The following is a 19406-nucleotide window of genomic DNA, read 5'->3' as shown; positions in this document are numbered from 1 at the left end:
AGGTTTTGGGGAGGATGGTAGCTACATTGGAAGCGATTCCCTTCGCCCAATTTCATTCGCGACCCCTTCAGCAAGCCATTCTGTCTCAGTGGGACAGGTCTGTGTTCTCCCTGGATCGGCCGATCAGACTCTCTTCTCGGGTCAAGCGGTCCCTCAACTGGTGGCTGACGTCACCTCTCATCTCCCAGGGCAGGTCCTTCCTTCCATTTCACTGGCAGGTGGTGACAATGGACGCCAGCCTGATCGGCTGGGGTGCGGTTTTTCGCCACCTGACGGTTCAGGGCCGTTGGTCGTCGCAGGAATCAACTCTGCCAATCAATGTCCTCGAGATTCGGGCCATCTTTCTGTCCCTCCGCCACTGGGAAAGGATCCTCAGGGGCCTTCCAGTCCGGATCCAGACGGACTACGCCACGGCTGTGGCATATGTCAACCATCAGGGGGGGACCCGGAGCTCCTTGGCCCTTGCCGAGGTATCCAAGATCCTCCTTTGGGCAGAGGCAACGGTTCCGGTGATATCCGCGGTGCATATCCCCGGCGTGGACAACTGGGCCGCCGACTTCCTCAGCCGCGAGGGCCTCGCGGCAGGGGAATGGTCCTTGCATCCGGAGGTCTTCCATCAGATTTGTCTTCGATGGGGGACTCCGGATGTGGATCTCACGGCGTCTCGAATCAACAGGAAGGTTCCGCAGTTCGTCTCCAGGTCCCGCGATCCTCTCGCAGTGGGCGTCGATGCTCTGGCCATTCCTTGGTCACAGTTCGAGCTGCCCTACCTGTTCTCACCCCTTCCATTACTTCCCAAACTGTTGAAGATCAAAGCGGAAGGGGTGCCGGTCATCCTGATCGCCCCGGATTGGCCCAGGAGAGCTTGGTTCGCGGAGCTCGTCAACCTTGTCGCGGACGCTCCCTGGCGCCTTCCAGACAGGCCCAATCTGCTGTGCCAGGGTCCGATCTGCCACCCGAATTCTCGGTCGCTCAGTTTAACGGCGTGGCTGTTGAGACCGCGGTTTTAAGAGCGTCCGGCCTTTCGGACCGGGTGATTCACACCATGATTCAGGCTCGGAAGCCTTCGTCTTCCATGATCTACTACCGCACCTGGAAGGCTTACTTCCGTTGGTGCGAGTCCAACCGCGTTCCGCCTATGGTTTTTTCCCTGCCTTCTCTTTTGGCCTTCCTTCAGGCAGGACTGGATTCGGGCCTGGCGCTTAGCTCCCTGAAGGGTCAGGTCTCTGCGCTTTCCATCCTCTTTCAGAAGACCTTGGCCTCTCGCCCACAGGTTAAAACCTTCTTTCAAGGGGTAGCCCATGCTGTCCCGTCGTACAGAGCCCCTGTGGAGGCATGGGACTTAAACCTGGTACTGGACGCTCTGAGGGTTTCTCCCTTTGAACCTCTTAGGGAGATTCCTCTATCAGTTCTATCTTGGAAGGTGACCTTTCTTGTGGCCATCACGTCTATTCGCCGCCTTTCCGAGTTGGCGGCCCTGTCTTGCCGCCCTCCGTTTTTGGTCATTCACCAGGACAAGGTGGTCTTCCGGCCTCCACCTTCTTTTCTTCCTAAGGTGGTTTCCACCTTCCACCTCAACGAGGACATCGTTCTACCTTCCTTTTGTCCAGCTCCGACTTATCCTCTGGAGCGATCATTGAACAAGCTGGACCTTGTCAGGGCTGTGAGGATCTATCTGGACAGAATGTCCACTTTCCGGAAGACGGATTCGTTTTTCGTCATTCCTGATGGCACGCGCAGAGGCCAACCGGCTTCTAAAGCGACTATTGCTCGCTGGATCAGATTGGCAATTTTGGAGGCATACCGGGTCAAGAACAGAGTGCCCCCTCCTGGGATTAAGGCTCTCTACCCGGGCGGTCGGCGCCTCCTGGGCAGTACACCACAGGGCTTCCGCCCTACAGCTTTGCAAAGCGGCAACTTGGTCTTCCATCCACACGTTCGCCAAATTTTACAAGGTCCATACCTACGCTTCGGCGGATGCCAGCCTAGGCAGAAGTATCTTGCAGGCGGCAGTGGTGAGTTCTCTGACCTGATGGAAGTCTGTTTTTCCCGCCCGTGGGACTGCTTTGGGACGTCCCATGGTTCCTGTGTCCCCCAATGAGAGGCGATAAAGAAAACAGGATTTTTGGTTGCTTACCGTAAAATCTGTTTCTTGGAGCCTCCATTGGGGGACACAGCTCCCTCCCAATGTTTCTGTTATCTGTTTTATGACTGTTCTCGCTTTTACAGTTCTCAAGTTTGTGGTTATGGTTTTTCAACCTTGTTCTTTTCTCCTACTGCTTTCTCACTAACTGAAGAGTTTAATGCCAGTCGGTGGGGTGTACACTGCAGAGGAGGAGCTGACTTTTTTATTTGCATAGTGTCAGCCTCCTAGTGGCAGCAGCATACACCCATGGTTCCTGTGTCCCCCAATGGAGGCTCCAAGAAACAGATTTTACGGTAAGCAACCAAAAATCCTGTTTTTTATCACGACACTTTGGATTTTTTCCCCCCATTTTTTCCATACATTCTATGGTAAAGTGAAGGGTGTGATTGAACGTTCACAAAAAATAAAAATAAACAAGTCCTTCTAAGGCTAGCTGGATGGAAAAAAAAATAAGAAAGTTATGGATCTTGGTAAAAGAGGAGAAAAAATAAAGAACTGACTTTTTAATCGCTTTTGCAGACAGGAGACTGGACTTGGTTGAAGGAGTTTTATCAAAGATTAATGGATCAAAAATGGCAAAGAAAGAAGAAGAGTAAAGAACATTGGTACCAGAAGGCCATACTATCAAAGTTCCTCTACTATAGGTATTGCGCTCTCTTTGTCCTGTAGACATGCAGACATTGTACAGATGGGGCGCTGGGCTGCTTACATTTGCGCCATGGCCGCTTGCATTATTCCAAGCTACGCTAATAGCTGCCAGCTGGAGATTGCTAAATGTTTACCGTAATTCTCTTTTCCTCCAGTATTAATGGAGATGACACAGCTGAGCCAGTGCCGTCCACCTCTCACCAGCCCAGAGAAGAACAGAATCTCAGGGAGCCGTCCGCCAGTGATCACGTCGCCTGGCCTGCTCCTTTTGAGACCTTAAGTTCAGTGTCAGAAGAAGGTGCTTCCAACCAGGTGAGAGGCATGCCCTAGTTTCGGCCTTATGTTTTTCGTTTTTTTTTTTTTTTTCAGATTTCCTTTGAATGTAATGCATTTTGTATTACATAAAAAAACCCCATACACATTAGACAAGTCAGCTGACGCCCTATGTGAATGGGGGGGCTCCTGGCTCTCACCTACAGGTTATGATGAAGGTGCAGAAGGATCCAGCCTATTGATTATCAATAAGTCGATCATTTTGTTCTTCGTTAAAACCACTACCTAAAGTGTCTGACTTTGACTCTCTCATAGAGAGCACAGCAGCGCTCATCAGATGCGCCGGGCGCTCATCAGATGTGTGCCTGTGGGGCATTAAGAGCTCATAATGTATGTGGGTTTTTTTTTTACATTTTTTTGTTGTTTTTTTTTTTTTAATATAGTAGCGATGAAGCTCCAACTAAAGCACTGACACGATGACAGCAATTGTTCACTTATGATAGTTTAGAAGAAAATTGTTGTAAATTTGACTGGAAATCAGCAGGTACAAAGAAAAGCTTAAAATATATCCGTATTCGCTTCCAAAGGAGATCGGTGGACATCAGACTTTCTGATCAGCTTTTTGAAGAGGCCACAGACTCCTATTGAGCGCTGCGTTCCCTTTACTGTTTGCACAGCTAAGTACTTTTAATCTCATTAAAGTGAATAGGACTGAGCTGTAATACTAGGTCAGACACAAAAAGCAAAGATCAGTGCATGTTATACAATCTAGGGGGTGCTAATACCGTATGAAGGGGTGCCTAAACCCCCATCAAATTAATATTTAAAAATTTCCGTCCCTTTAAAAAAAGCTCTGATTTTCACCATAATGTTACAGGTCACATGGATAGGGCTAATCTGCAGGTTAAACAGCGTTATGAAGGTACCCGGCCGCTGAAAGTGTGGCACCTGGGAGGAAATTAACTTTCTTTCTCCTGAGAGCCACCGGCGTTTCAGTCAAAGGGCCCCATGTAATGCTCCATACAGAATAATGGACCCCATATAGTGCTGCATATAGAATAATGGGACCCATATAATGCTCCATACAGAATGGACCCCATATAATGCTCCACACACAATAATGGAGCCCATATATTGTTCCATACAGAATAATAGACCCCATATAATGCTCTATAGAGAATTATAGGCCCTATGTAATGTTCCATGGAGAATGGGCTCCATATAATGTTCCATACATTAAAAAAAATCAGCTCCGGTGTCCTCAGCCTCTTCTGGCTCCCTGCACTGCTCAGCGCAGAGGGTGCGCTGTAGTGACGCCATCGTGCCCTCTGCCCTGAGTCATCACAGAGCCAGGAGACTCGGAAGGAACAGGACTTGCAGCCAATGGAGAACGAGGAGATCTAAGTATTTCAAACAGTTTAAAGCACGGGGGGATCCCTGTGCCAGCGACTCGCAGGCCCCATAGCGTTCTGGTATTCCCGACGGCGAGTGGGCCCTCCCGGCACTTGTCCTGGTGCACGTGTGTTGTACTCTGACGAAACATCGCAGCGTTTGAGTCAAACATGTCTGAAATCATACAACTAACGTCACATTAAATTAAAAACTGGCAACTCCTTTCCATTGACAAACTGCAGAATTCGGAGTAGAGCTCTGGAGCATAAAACGGATTGTAATTCAGGGTATACGTTTTATATATCTTCTAGGGAAATGGTGATACAATCTGCACTTGTCCTTTTTAAAGGTTTTATTGTTAAAACAACCAGGATGTAAAAGATATTGGAGCACCTACTGTTATTTTATAGGAACGTGTATTCTGACAACCACCAAATCTCTTATGCTTGCCCTCTCCACAGGGAAATGTGACCACTCAGCCCTTGCTGCTAGTGGACCACGTTGCCTCTGCGGCTACAGATCCCAGTGTTCCCAGTTTGTCTATTGACAGGGAGAACAGTCAGGTATGAATTATGTGAAGCCACAGAGTAAACACATAATTCTCCAGCTCCGGAAAAAGATCTCACACCAATCACCGTAGTCGTAGTCAGACACATCGGTTATTTTTTTGTTTTTTATGTTCTCTCGAGACATTTCCATCCATTTCTTTGCTGACTTCTGCTCTTGTCTTATCCTTAAGTTGATTCCTTATTTGTCTTATCCAGGGTCTTAAAAATGATTTTGTTAGGAACATCCTTTGGACATTTGAGGACATCCACATGCTCGTTGGCTCTAACATGCCTATTTTTGGAGGAGGGCGATACCCGGCGGTCAGTTTGCGGCTACGGTAAGCTTCCAGGGCCAAAATGGATTTCTAATGGCATTCATATAACATTGCCATTTATAAAAATTACTAACTCTACATTACCTGGTTCCTGGGTCTATCACATAATGCTTCACAACCTAGAACAGGCTGTGAAAGAAATCCTGAGACGTTCTCTCCGAGGATCAGACACAGGAATAAACAGACCGTCTAGCAGGAGTCTTAAAGCCACCTTGCACCCCAGATACAATTTGTCTATAATTTCCTAATGTATAAATAACATTTTTGATGCTGTTGAATGATCCACGTTGGGGGCCACTTCTGTAAGATACAAATTGCTGCCCTCTAGGGGTCCGACCTCTGGGAACCCTTCATGCAATCCCCAAAACAGGGCTATGCAGAGCACGTTGTTGAATTGAGCCAAGGTGTGCGTGCTCGACCCCCTCTACATTCACAGGACTGACGGACTATCGGGCCGCCGAACTGTGCTTTCTCCGGCAGTTCCATTGACCATTAATAGACTGGAGATCGAACAGGAAAACTTCTACTCAGTTTAAGAGGGGTATATACAGAGCTCAGTTTGTGGGATCGCTGGGGGGTCCACCAGTCGATGTGATTCCTTAAGGATTGGGGATAACTTGCTATTTTGGGACCACCCCTAAATGGTAAATTTAAAGGAACTCTTGTGGAAGAACAGATATTGTGTTTTCCCTAGTCTAGGGTTGGAGAGGCGATGCATGATTCAGAGATTACAAGGATATCGGGAAAGCGAGTTTCTTGCGTTATTCCTTGAGCATTGTGTGAAATTTGCACCGAAATCCACTGTAAAAATGTTTGCACATCATTACATGTTAATGTCTCTGCCTTTCTTGGTTAATTTAGGGACAACAACAAGCCAATCAATGTGCTGACCGGGATTGATTATTGGCTCGATAACCTGATCTGTAATGTTCCAGAGCTCGTCATGTGCTTCCACGTGAACGGGATTGTGCAGGTGAGATATAAAAGCATTCCAATCCTCAAGGCCCCACGTCTTCAGGATCTTCTTAGTATTACACAGGTAATGGAAGTATAACCAGTGCAGTACTAAGGAAATCGTGAAAATGTGGTCTGTTGAGGATTTGACTTGGAACACTTCTGTATTTGACCTGACTGGTTCAAATCATTTCTGTAGTGATCTTTATGTGCAGTTTGTAAATGTCTTTGAAATATCCCCATTTAGAACATGCAGAGAAAATGCCGTGGCATGCTTTAAGGGATTGTCCACTACCTGGACAACCCTTTATTTCAATTAAGTAGTCCCCATTGAAAAATAAAAATAGCATACTCCCCTCCCCCACGGGTGCCATTCCAGCGATGTTGGAGCTCGTGTGACAGTGTTACACTACATGGACCATTCTGCGGCTGCTCTTAGGCTTCAGCGCTGTCACTTCTTCTGTTTGCTCACTTCCTTCAGAAAAAATAAGACAATCAGTAGCCCAATAGTGGCCTCTGATTGACTGCAGGGCTCATGTGACATAAGTGTCATGCAAGCCCCGGAGACACAATGCCAACAATGCAAGAGCGGTGCCAATGTCAGAGGTAAGTATACTTATTTTGCAAGGAGATAGTGTCCTGTTTTCCCTTAATAAAAGAGGTTGTCCAGGTAGTTGACAACCCCTCTTGTAAAATGAGTGTAAAAAGGAATAATGGGATTACAATATTTATTGAAAAAGGCCAATGAATGGACACCATTTAGTGCAATACTTCCTTTGCAGCAGAAAGCTTGCGGATTCTGCTCAAGGACCATGGTAAGGTGTCCAGTATAAGCAAAGTAAGTCTGATATATTTTTCTTTCCTTTTTTTTGTCTTTTTGCAGAAATATGAGATGATTAAAACAGAAGATATTCCTAATCTGGAGAACTCCAACTTCTCTACCAAGGTGATCAAAGACATTGCACAGAATATTTTATCATTTCTAAAGTCAAACTGCACAAAAGAAGGCCATACATACTGGCTGTTCAAAGGTAAACCCGGGCAGACTAGATATGCGGATTCTTTATCCTTCGGGCAGATTATATTATTCACTTGTGCCGTGTCCTTCAGCCAGCGGCAGCGACATTGTGAAGCTCTACGATCTCACGACCCTATGTGAAGAAACCGAGGACAAGTACCAGAACCCCTTCACTCTGCCGGTGGCTGTGTTACTTTACAAGTAAGTAATTTATTGACTGTGTTCAGTGCATTTGTCTGGAAGTTATCCAGATTTAGGCCGGTTTCACAGGGTCCGAGTAAGGGCTGTGCCCTGGTCTCATGACCCAAACACAACAGCCTCATATATGCCTAGTCCGGATGTTTCAAGCTGTACTTGGACTGTGACATTTGAAACTGGTTTTATACTATAATTTTACTGTTGACTACATTTTTTTTTTTACTTAAAACTACAAAAAAAGTTACTGTTTTTGATGGGTGATAAGTTTGGAGATGCTGCAGACTGTAAAACAAGCAACAGGTGTTCTGGAAATGTCTTGTTGAAAAATGTCTCTTGGGAACCTTTGGAAAAGTGGATGTGCCATTGGTTCCACCATTGTACCTCGAATAAGGACTAGAAGGTTCATGTGTAACTGCAGGTTCAAAGCTACCAAGGAAGACAAAAAAGGCAGAAAAGTTTAAATCCTCCCTTTTCCCCATACAGAAACGGGAAAAAAAACACACACACACACACACACACACACCGTATATATAATCGAGTATAAGCCGAGACCCCTAATTTTGACACAGAAAACTGGGAAAACTTATTGACTCGAGTATAAGTCTAGGGTGGGAAATGCAGCAGCTACTTGTAAATTTCAAAAATAAAAATAGATACCAATAAAAATTGATTGAGACATCAGTAGGTTAAGTGTTTTTGAATATCCATATAGAATCAGGAGCCCCATAGAATGCTCCATAAGATACTCCATACAAAAATATGCCCCTTATAATGCTGCACAAAGGTTGATTATGGCCCCATAAGATGCTCCATAGAATAGCGCTTTCCTCGGGGATTTACTCCCATTTCTCCTTCGCCTCATTGGGGGACACAGACCATGGGTGTATGCTGCTGCCACCAGGAGGCTGACACTAAGTAATACAAAGAAAGTTCGCTCCTCCCCTGCAGTATACACCCTCCTGCTGGCTCCCAGCTAACCAGTTCTTGCTTAGTGTCCGTAGGAGGCACACGGACGGGTCTGCTATTCAGACCCAAAGAACTCTTTTTACTTTAACCTTTTACAACGGACGAAGGGGGCGACGGATTCTTTCATGTTCCGATCTCCTCGAACCATCAACAAGCGAGCACGGGAGTTTCACCTCTCCGTATCCTCTCCTGCGACGTGGGAAGCCACTGCCTGAGCTGATTCTAGGGGCGACGGGCCCCTTCTAGGGCACCGATCTCCCCCCTCCCTTATCAGACGAGCACTGGAGTGTCACCTTCAGTATCCTCTACTGCAGCCAGGCCTATTGCCGGATATTCAGCCCTGTCCACCAGGTTCTACCCTCGGCTGTACAGAGGCACCTTCCAGCGTGGTGTCCGAGCAGCCCCCACTGCATCACCACTGAAAAAGCGGATGATGGAAGGAGGCGGACGGTTCCTCTCCACCCCCCTTCTGCAGGGATGGTGGATGGAGGCTCCCCAACCCTGCACCGTCCTATCTACCCGGGCACAGCTCTGACCTGCAGCATCTGCCATCCCCTTCATATCGGGGTAAGTGCACCATGAGGGATTGTGTTTTCTGGCGGTCACAGGAGGGCTCCATAGCGGCAGGATCCCCACAGAGCTTCGCGGCCCGTCCGCGGGTGCGCGCTGGCCGAATCCATAAATTTAGTCCCCGGCTTCGGCCCTGTTTAGGCCGCATCGCGGGAAGCCCCGCCCACCGCTTGCTTCATTCTAGCGGCTCCGCCCCCCTATTCATGCGCTTCTCATTCAAGACGAGATCTCGGCGGCCATCTTCTTCCTCCTGCCATTTCCGGTCCCTAGTTCATCTGGAAGGGGCTGCTGCCGGCGGTTTTTAGCGCTGAAGTCAGCGCTATTCCAGACGGGGGACTCAGAATCTCGGTAAGGTGAATCGCACCCCTCCCCTCTTGGGCTACCAGTAACTGTCTGAATTCCGTCTGATGAAGGTCTGAATGTAAGACCGAAACGTTACATGAATTTGGGATTGCCTGATCTGAATAAACAAGTTTTTTGCATTAAATAGAATGCCAGATTGTTTATATACTTTTGAGATATAGGAGTGGTATCCTTATCTTGGCACCTTTTTATACGGAGTGACGTGTATCCTACCCTTGATGACACTTCCCAATGTCCCATACAAGGATCGCCCTGTTATTGCTCGGGGACACTTTACACTAGTTACAGCTGTCTGCCGTGATTTCTTCTGGCGTAGTATGCCTCGATAACTAGGAACAGATTGTAATATTTATGTCTGTTTTAGAACCGGGAAATCGACGTGAGTAACTGAGCCTCGTGTCTCAGCGGGGCAGTAAAAGAGCCACTAAAGAATAATTAACCGCTGATGAATGAAGTGATTAAAGCCCATCCCTCAGTCCCTTCCTGTAATAGCAGCCCATATCCTTTTTGAACGCTTTTTTCTGCTGTGATCCTTGTCACTTGTGATATTTCCCCAAAGCGCACTTTTAACAATGCGGAGCTCTGCGCGGTGCACTAACATTAGATATTTCACATCCTGCACTAAACGTGTACGTTTTTACAGCGGAACAGCAAAGGGAGACGTACGGCATCCTGTGTGAGAGAGAGACCTCTTGTGGCATATTGTGGTACTGCAGGAGCAACGTTCTGATGCTTTCTTAATATTATTTTTTTCTAGGGTGGCTTGTAACATGATGATGAAGAAAACCCAAAATAGAAAACATTACGGAACTATTCGCACTTTGTTATTAAACTGTCTAAAGTTAGTGGATAAAGGACGGCACCCACAGGTAAGGTTTTACTCTCACTTGTTCACACTGCGGATTGTATGACGTGGAAAATCAGCATGCTGCAGGGTTTTTTAAATGCAAAAATTGACCTGCAGTGGAAGCTTATCAATCCACAGCATGTTTAATTTCTGATCTTGCATAGACAGCAAAAAGAGGTTGGCTTGGCTATCAAATTGATCCGCCATCCAGCCCCCTTCATCAAAATGAAACGCTCTCCTGTGTGAATGACAATCGGATCTGCCAGGATATCAGTGCAGCTTTCCTAATATAAGTATTAGATTTGGTGCAGATCGATTCACAGGACCCGCACTATTGGCCACGTGTTTGCGGCTCTTCTTTTGATTAGCCGGCTTGGTGTGATGTCACTCCGCAACAATGATGTCGTTCTAAGCCAGCTAATAAAAAGAAATGCCACGGGTAAGAGGCAATTTTCATAATTCCCATCCAGCGGCCACAGATGATTGACGTGGTTGATGATCTCATTTGCACCTCTTAAGGGCTCGAGCACACGACCGTAAAAATCAGATGAGTACCAGCGATTGCTTTCACGGATAGCACTTGTCCGCATGTTATTCTGTGGGGCTGTGCACATGTTCAATTGTTTTTGTTTAGTCATTCCGAGAAAAAAAAAATCGCATCATGCATCAGTTGCCTCCGATTATCGGAGAGCCGTTCATGTCTGTGTCAAGGGAAAAAATATGACTGCACTTAGATCACATCCGAGTGCAGTTCCAGTTTTAACACACTGACAGAATGGAGAAGTTTTGGTTTTTATTCTTCTGCACAGCTGAAAAAATCATATCACACTCTGAACAACCTTTGATTAAACTCTGATCAGGGTGTGATGAACACAATGGGCCGATTTTCTCTGATGAGCGATCCCTAGCCTAACAATTATATTTATTTCAAGAACACATCTAGACACATTTGAGTATATTGCATTACTTAATCTTATCCTGGGGTGCAGCCTCCTAATTCTGCTAGTTGCCATTGTAAAAAATCCATAAGCTTTCTAGACATCACCTGAGAATCTGTGGAATAGCATGCCGTGATTTCTGTAAGTTTTTAATTCCTCAAATACCCATTTGAAAGCTCTGTGTAGACACAACAATCAGTGCTGGCAATATAGAGCTCTAAAGCCTGCAGTATTGTGAATGCAGCTCTGGAGCATATCAGTACAAGAAGTTATAGGATACACCTTATTGCACTGTTTAATGTTTCCTGATTTAGCTGGGACCTTGCATGACTTGCTACTTTTGTAGGCATAGCAATACATACCGTATTTAATATATTTTGCCTTTTACATCTATTTTCAGATCATTGCTTCAGCCAATTACATGCTGTCAGAGCTGTTCCAGCTTGAGCCCAAGAAAGAGGAAAGTGAAGGATCTCTTAATGGGAACTCTGATGAGAGTTATAGTGAGGAGGAGGAGGACGATGAGGAAGAGGAGCTGCCGGATAGTGATGAAAATGGCTCTTACGATTGTCCTCCAAAACCCCCAGAAGATTGCAAAGCTATAGCCATCATTAAATCCGTCCGGGAGCTGTCTGTGCCAGAGAAGTACAAGTCCACTCATCAGATCAGGGTAAGGACATTTCTACGTCTTGAGCATGTTGGCTACATTGGTTGTCTCTAAATCTGAAGACACCAAGTACAGAGTTCAGAAATCTCTGTCCCATAGACGACAAATGGCGCCTAGTTCCACATTCATGACTTCCACTCATCATAACGGGGCTTTACACAGTCCTGTTCTCAGGATTATTGGGAGTCCCAACTGCTGGGTCAGTAATTCATCCACTATACATTGGAAAATTTGGCACAAATTCTAGTATGTAAATAATGACTCTGTTTTCAGACTGCTTGATTTCATTTAATAATGTGATAAATCGACAGTCTGTTTAAGAATGATGTGCCAGATATTAGGTCTCTTCCTTCTGTGTAACTTTTTGTCACCGCCTGTTACTAAGTGTAATCCATCTCTCACAACAGACACAAATTTCAGTAAGTGGGGGAGGGTCTTTGTCACTTTATATTGGGTGGGGCCCGCCTTTGTCGCTCTATATTGGATGGGAGCGTTCCTTTGTTACTTTTTATTGGGTTAGGGACAGCTTTTGCTGCTTTATATTGGGTGGGGGCCGGCCTTTGTCACTTAATTTTGTGTGGGGGTTGGCCTTTGTCATTTTATATTGGGTGGGGGCCGGCTTTTGTCGCTTTATAATTAGGTGGGGGCTGGCCTTTGTCGTTTTATATTGGGTTGGGGCCGGCCTTTGTCACTTTTATATTAGGTGGGGGCTGGCCTTTGGCACTTGATATTGGGTGGGGGCTGGCCTTTGTCGCTTTATATTGGATGGGGATTGGCCTTTGTTGCTTTATATTAGGTGGGGGGCTGGCCTTTGTCACTTTATATTGCGTGGGGACGGCCTTTGTTGCTTTATATTAGGTGGGGGGCTGGCCTTTGGCACTTGATATTGGACGGGTGCCGACCTTTGTTGCTTGATATTGGGTAGGGGCTGGCCTTTGTGGCATTAGGTGGGGGCTGGCCTTTGCCGCTTTATATTGGGTGGGGGCCGGCCTTTGTCCCTTGATATTGTGTGGGGGCCGGCCTTTGTTGTATTATATTAGGTGGGGGCTGGCCTTTGTTGCATTATACAGGGTGGAGCGCGGTAATTTGCTGATTTGGGAATGAAATAAAAAAATTATGATCATTAGAAAAATGTATTTTATATTTTAATTATACTGAACAGTAATGGAATTTTTAAATTACATGGTTTTAAATAGTGTATCTGGCAAATGTCGACCTTCGCTATCCACACACTGCTGCATACGTTTTCTGAAGTTTTCATGAACTCTAACAAGCATGTCCACTGGTATTCTGCCAATTTCAGCTTCAATATTGTTCCTTAGGTCTTCCAAGGTGTTGGGACGGTTGATATACACCTTAGACTTCAGGTAACCCCAAAGGAAAAAATCGCATGGGGCTAAATCTGGTGAGCGTGCTGGCCAGTTCACATCTCCCCTCAAAGAGATAAGCCGTCCAGGAAACATTTGCCTCAAACAATTCATGGTAACCCTCGCTGTGTGTGCAGTGGCACCATCCTGTTGGAACCATGTATCCTCTAGTTCCATTGCCTCAAGAGCCGGCTGAAAATAATCCTGTATCATAGACAAGTACCTTTCGGAGTTCACAGTTATGGCACGACCATTATCCTGAAAAAAGTAAGGACCAATGATGCCTACTCGTGATATGGCGCACCACACAGTGACGCGGTCCGAATGCAGAGGTCTCTCGTGAACTTCTCTGGGGTTTGTTTCACTCCAGTAACGCATATTTTGTTTGTTTACACACCCACTGAGGTGAAAATGTGCCTCATCAGAAAAAAACACAATTGCGTCACGGGGTATCGTTGCTAACATGTCTTCACAAGAGGTCCGCCGTGTCAAATAGTCCCATGCTGACAAATGTTGGACCACGCACATTTTATACGGGTGAAAATTCAGTTCATCATGAAGAATCCGGTGGAGAGAACGTCTTGAAATGCCAAGAGCAAATGATTGCTTCCGAGCAGAGCGTTTCGGAGATTGCAGTACTGCTGCTCTAACTCTCTCGATGTTTTGTGGTGTTGTAATCCTTCTCTCAGGTCCCCTTCGTACACATGACACATTCCCTGCTGTTCTGAATGCATTCACCCAATTTACAATTGATTGCCGTCCAGGAACACGTCCGCGTGGAGGAACAGCGAATTGTAAACGAAAAGCACGCTGCACTGCAATGATCGAGTGGGCATTTGAAAAATACGCTTCAACACAAAATGACCTCTCCTCACGTGTCCACTGCATGATGGCAACTGAAAGGCAGAGGAATACAAATCTCCCATCAGCCACTGTAAGCCACACCCACTCTCCCCTCTCTTCGACCGACAGTGCCGCCACAGCATGCAGTGCAAAAAAGCAAATTACCGCGCTCCACCCTGTATTAGGTGGGGGCTGGCCTTTGTCGCTTTATATTGGGTGGGGGCTGGCCTTTGTCGCTTTGTTGTGTGGGGGCCGGCCTTTGTTGCATTATATTGGGCGGGGGCCGGCCTTTGTCGCTTTGTATTGGGCGGGGGCCGGCCTTTGTCGCTTTGTATTGGGCGGGGGCTGGCCTTTGTCCCTTGATATTGGGTGGGGGCTGGCCTTTGACGCATTATATTAGGTGGGGGCTGGCCTTTGCCACTTTATATTGGGTGGGGGCCGACCTTTGTCCCTTGATATTGTGTGGGGGGCCTGCCTTTGTCGCATTATATTAGGTAGGGGGCCGGCCTTTGTCCCTTGATATTGGGTGGTGGCTGGCCTTTGTCCCTTGATATTCGGTGGTGGCTGGCCTTTGGCTCTTGATATTAGGTGGGGGCCGGCCCTTGGCGCTTTATAATGGGTGGGGGCTGGCCTTTGTCGCTTTATATTGGGTGGGGGCCGGCCTTTGTCCCTTGATATTGGGTGGGGGCTGGCCTTTGGCCCTTGATATTTTGTGGGTGCCGGCCTTCGTTGCTTTATAATGGGTGGGAGGCCAGCATTTGGCTCTCTGGTCCTGCTTTTGTTGTACACACCGCCTTTCTATTCATGTTAAACTGGTTATTGGACAATAGCAGGAGAAATGCCTACTGTGGACTAATAGAAAAGAAGTTCCAGCACCTATAGTTCTGTAGGAAGGTTGATGAAAAGGAATTGCCCGCTTACTGATGGAAAATTACAGAGCATGAGAACACTGACACGTGTTGGACATATAAGACTGGTTTGGGAACCAAAAGCAGATTCACTTTATTGTGGATAATGAGGGCAGAAAGACCCTACTTTTTTACGTTTTTTTTATTTTTTATTTTATTATATGTGAGGGGACAGGTTTTCTTTGAATATTATGTATGTTTTTTTTACTTCCAGCCTAGCTGCACATTTCCGGTTTGCAGTGACACAGAGGAACGCTGCCGCTTAGTCCTCAGTTATCTCCTAGAAGTAAGTCCACATTCAGGCTCTTCAATCAGGTTTTGCACAGACTTTCTTTTAAATCTTTGTGTTGCTTTTTAGGGGTTAAAATCCATTGACTGCAGTATTAAAAAGGACGGAGAATTGCCAGCTGCGGACCCCAATACGCCCATACCCTTAAAATATGAAGATGAGTCCGCCAATGTCGTTTCTGAGTGTCTGGAAAAACAGATGGCGCGCTTTATGCAGAAGAGTAAGGATGTCTCCTCTAATTGCCTTTATATTGGATATTTAAAGGGGTTGTGAAGTATCAGAAAAAAAAAATTGCATTTTTTCTGAAAAAAAAAAAAATCACATAGCCGAGAAAATGCTTTGCAAACTGTGGCAAAAGCATCAGCCCCAAAATTTGTACATTTGTGGTATATTGTATAACTGAATCCCTGCTTAAAAACCCATTAGGCAAGAAAAAAGTAATTTGTACCTTGGCGTGTTCGGTGACTGCTCCGGTTTTCTTTTCTTACCCGTCTAGTGGAAAGTTGTGATAACCAGAGCTCCAGCAGATCCGGCATCATCCCCAGCTCCTGGCAGTTCAAGATGAAGCTACAGCTGATAATTAAAGCCTCCAAAGCTTATTACGTGCTCTCAGACGCTGCACTGAGCCTGCAGAAATATGGCCGAGCCTTGCGATATGTCAAGTTGGCCTTACAGTGTTATGGTAAGTCGTTGCGTAACCTGCGCAGGGACATGCGCTCGGCCATTTTGGCAGGTGGTTACAATAGGTACCGTTATGTTCAGCTGACTTCAAAGCAGAATCTACTGTTCTACATACAGAAATACCTAAATATCCTATTGTTTTCAACTGGGAAGCCATTTTGCCGTTTATATGGCTGATTTTTTTGTGTAAAAAAGGTGACTCCTTCCCAATAGACTACACTTGGTCTGCCGACATTCAGCTCCTATTAGTTTTCCTACCCCATGGACTTATTTGGGATGTCCCATGGTCTCCTGTCTCTCCAATAAAGGGCCCAAGTAAAGAGAATTTTTGGTACTCTCTCATACACTTCATTGGAGAACACGGCACTCTCCCTTTTTTGGGTGGTCTTTATTTTACTCCTCCTGCTTTTGTACTAAATAGCTAGGTGTCAGCAGACCAGGTGTAGGCTGTTAGGGAAGAATAGACTTCTTTGAGGGTTTCTGTATCCACAATGAAGACTATGAGAGATTCTCCGGAGAGTACAAAAAATCCTCTTATGGTCAGATTCTGACCCAAAACTAAGGTGGCTAGCAGCATGTAAATTAGCCTCATTAAATGGGTGATTGCTAGGGGTGCCAGGTGTCGGACCCCCTCTGATCCTAGGCATATGTCATTAATATAAATCTACTGAACAACTCCCTTTTAACATGAATATTCAATCCTTGTGCATAAGGTGATAGATGTATTTTTTTTGTTTTTGTTTTAGGGAAACCCTTTTGCAAAAATAGATTTTCCCAGAATGATAATCATCTTTTGGTCCCTTAATGGCTTCTCCAGTATAATGACATTGATGACCTGTCCTCAGGATAGGTCATCAACATCAGATTTGTGGGTGTCTGATACACGGCGTCCATGCTGATCTACTTAGGTTGTACCGCAGCTACCTAATGTACAGTGTGCCGAGCCAGAACACCACAGCTCCGTACACCGTGTAGAGGCCGTTCCCGGGTTCTGCAGACCAACTCCCATTAAAGTGAATGCGATATAAGCTGCTGTTCCCCAGAAAGGCCTCTACATGGCGCTGAGAGCTGTGCGGTGCTTTCCCCATACACTGCGCTGAGAGCTGTGCGGTGCTTTCCCCATACACTGCGCTGAGAGCTGTGCGGTGCTTTCCCCATACACTGCGCTGAGAGCTGTGCGGTGCTTTCCCCATACACTGCGCTGAGAGCTGTGCGGTGCTTTCCCCATACACTGCGCTGAGAGCTGTGCGGTGCTTTCCCCATACACTGCGCTGAGAGCTGTGCGGTGCTTTCCCCATACACTGCGCTGAGAGCTGTGCGGTGCTTTCCCCATACACTGTTTACATCCGGCTGTAGAGAGTCGATCGGTAGCAGCGCAAGATGTCCGTCCCCTACCGATCTCATACTGATGACCAATCTTAAAGATAGGCCACCAATATCTATGTCCTGGACAATGCCTTTAAGATCACCTGGACTCAGCAGAGTTAACCAGTGGATTTTTAAAAAATATTTATTATAAATACTTAATTAAACATAAATGGATTTCTTATAAATATGGCTTTCCTTGGATTTATGATTTATTATATGTACAGGACAGTGGGAGTGAATTTGGCTTCCATGGTGTAAGATATTTACAAGGGACTCAGCCTCCTCTATACTGACATCATTATGGGCTGCAGGCGGGAAGTGTTTGCCTGCCGGTGGATGACTTCTCTCTCCCGACTCTCTAGATGCTTACAGCTGCCTATGTACAAACCAAGTTCCCGAGGTGATGCTGCTGCTGTGTCAGTACCTTGCCCTCTGCGGTGACATCCATCTCATGCTGGCCCAGAATGCTGGCAATCGAGCCGCCTACTTTGAGGAATATAACTACCAGACAAGGGACGATCAAGAGATTCTGCATAGTCTGCACAGAGAGTCCAGCTGTGAAGGTGAGTCCTGATGACTGCTGTCCTACTGACGTGTCCTCGCTGTTCATAATGTATAACCTCCTCGTCACTAACGTGCTCTCCCCTACGGCAGAACATCTAGCGAGCATTAACTGCACCTAATAATTGGCCCATTAAAAAGCAATCTTGTAGGAAAACAATCTGTGTGGACTCTATGCCTTACAGAGGCGGTAATGAGGTGCTGTCTGGCATATTGGCAATACTTTTGACTCTCGGCAGTGCTGTTTTGCCATGATATGTCCTATGATCTATCTCCACCATCAAGGACACACAAATGGCAGTTCAACCATGCCATGCTTTTCGTAGTAAAAACAAAATTCCTTGGTGACCTTAAAATACTTTTATAATTTACTGTGCATCTATTGAGACTGTGCAGCTGCTGAGGTGCATACACTGAGGCTCTGCAACAACTGAGATGTGTAGCGAGGCTCTGCCGCAGATCAGGAGCTTACGCTGGCTCTTCAGCAGATCAGGTGCATATAGTGAGGCTCTGCCGCAGATCAGGAGCCTATAGTGAGATTCTGCAACAGATCAGGGGCCTATAGCGAAGCTCTGCCGCAGATCAGGGGCCCGTATCGTGGCTCTGCCGCAGATCAGGGGCCCGTATCGTGGCTCTGCCGCAGATCAGGGGCCCGTATCGTGGCTCTGCCGCAGATCAGGGGCCCGTATCGTGGCTCTGCCGCAGATCAGGGGCCCGTATCGTGGCTCTGCCGCAGATCAGGGGCCCGTATCGTGGCTCTGCCGCAGATCAGGGGCCCGTATCGTGGCTCTGCCGCAGATCAGGGGCCCGTATCGTGGCTCTGCCGCAGATCAGGGGCCCGTATCGTGGCTCTGCCGCAGATCAGGGGCCCGTATCGTGGCTCTGCCGCAGATCAGGGGCCCGTATCGAGGCTCTGCCGCAGATCAGGGGCCCGTATCGAGGCTCTGCCGCAGATCAGGGGCCCGTATCGAGGCTCTGCCGCAGATCAGGGGCCCGTATCGAGGCTCTGCCGCAGATCAGGGGCCCGTATCGAGGCTCTGCCGCAGATCAGGGGCCCGTATCGAGGCTCTGCCGCAGATCAGGGGCCCGTATCGAGGCTCTGCCGCAGATCAGGGGCCCGTATCGAGGCTCTGCCGCGGATCAGGGGCCCGTATCGAGGCTCTGCCGCAGATCAGGGGCCCGTATCGAGGCTCTGCCGCAGCTGAAGTGCTCATTTTTACCTTAAATTTACCTAAAACTTTTTTGCCCCTTTCAGGGTTTTCCTTCATAACTGACCTGATGACGGACTTAGAGTGCCAGCTCTCCGTCAGCTGTAAATGTTATGAAGCTGCCAACGATATCCTGATTGTTACAAAGCTTAAGACCCAAAACCCTGAGCAGCAGAATCAGGTCTTGAAAAGACTGGGAAATATCCACAATGAAATGGGGGTGTTTTACATGAACCAGGCAGCCGCCCTCCAGACTGAGAGATCAGGTGAGTGTGCTCTGCTTATCGATCTATGATGGATTTTTATTTTTAATAGTCT

The 19406-nt window shown here is 46.9% G+C and overlaps 1 protein-coding gene across 3 annotated transcripts in view; it reads left to right on the top strand.

Moving 5' to 3' along the window:
• Positions 1 to 19406, top strand: part of EDRF1 (erythroid differentiation regulatory factor 1) — a 70364-nt gene that overhangs the window by 14368 nt on the left and 36590 nt on the right. For 2 of the 3 annotated variants that reach the window (XM_069753961.1, XM_069753962.1), the window contains exons 5-17: positions 2666 to 2790; positions 2950 to 3106; positions 5224 to 5345; positions 6204 to 6315; positions 7180 to 7327; positions 7407 to 7515; positions 10169 to 10280; positions 11597 to 11866; positions 15196 to 15267; positions 15340 to 15490; positions 15767 to 15952; positions 17682 to 17882; positions 19136 to 19354. In XM_069753961.1, the coding sequence (XP_069610062.1) occupies positions 2666 to 2790; positions 2950 to 3106; positions 5224 to 5345; positions 6204 to 6315; positions 7180 to 7327; positions 7407 to 7515; positions 10169 to 10280; positions 11597 to 11866; positions 15196 to 15267; positions 15340 to 15490; positions 15767 to 15952; positions 17682 to 17882; positions 19136 to 19354 (1984 nt within the window). Of the gene's footprint in view, positions 1 to 2665; positions 2791 to 2949; positions 3107 to 4920; positions 5023 to 5223; positions 5346 to 6203; positions 6316 to 7179; positions 7328 to 7406; positions 7516 to 10168; positions 10281 to 11596; positions 11867 to 15195; positions 15268 to 15339; positions 15491 to 15766; positions 15953 to 17681; positions 17883 to 19135; positions 19355 to 19406 lie in introns of all 3 variants that reach the window. The other variant, XM_069753963.1, reaches the window with a different exon arrangement.

Source organism: Ranitomeya imitator, chromosome 2, assembly GCF_032444005.1.
Source record: "Ranitomeya imitator isolate aRanImi1 chromosome 2, aRanImi1.pri, whole genome shotgun sequence".
Classification (NCBI taxonomy): Eukaryota; Metazoa; Chordata; class Amphibia; order Anura; family Dendrobatidae; genus Ranitomeya; species Ranitomeya imitator.
Note: the sequence above shows the minus strand (reverse complement) of the source record. Positions and strands in the feature narration are given on the sequence as shown.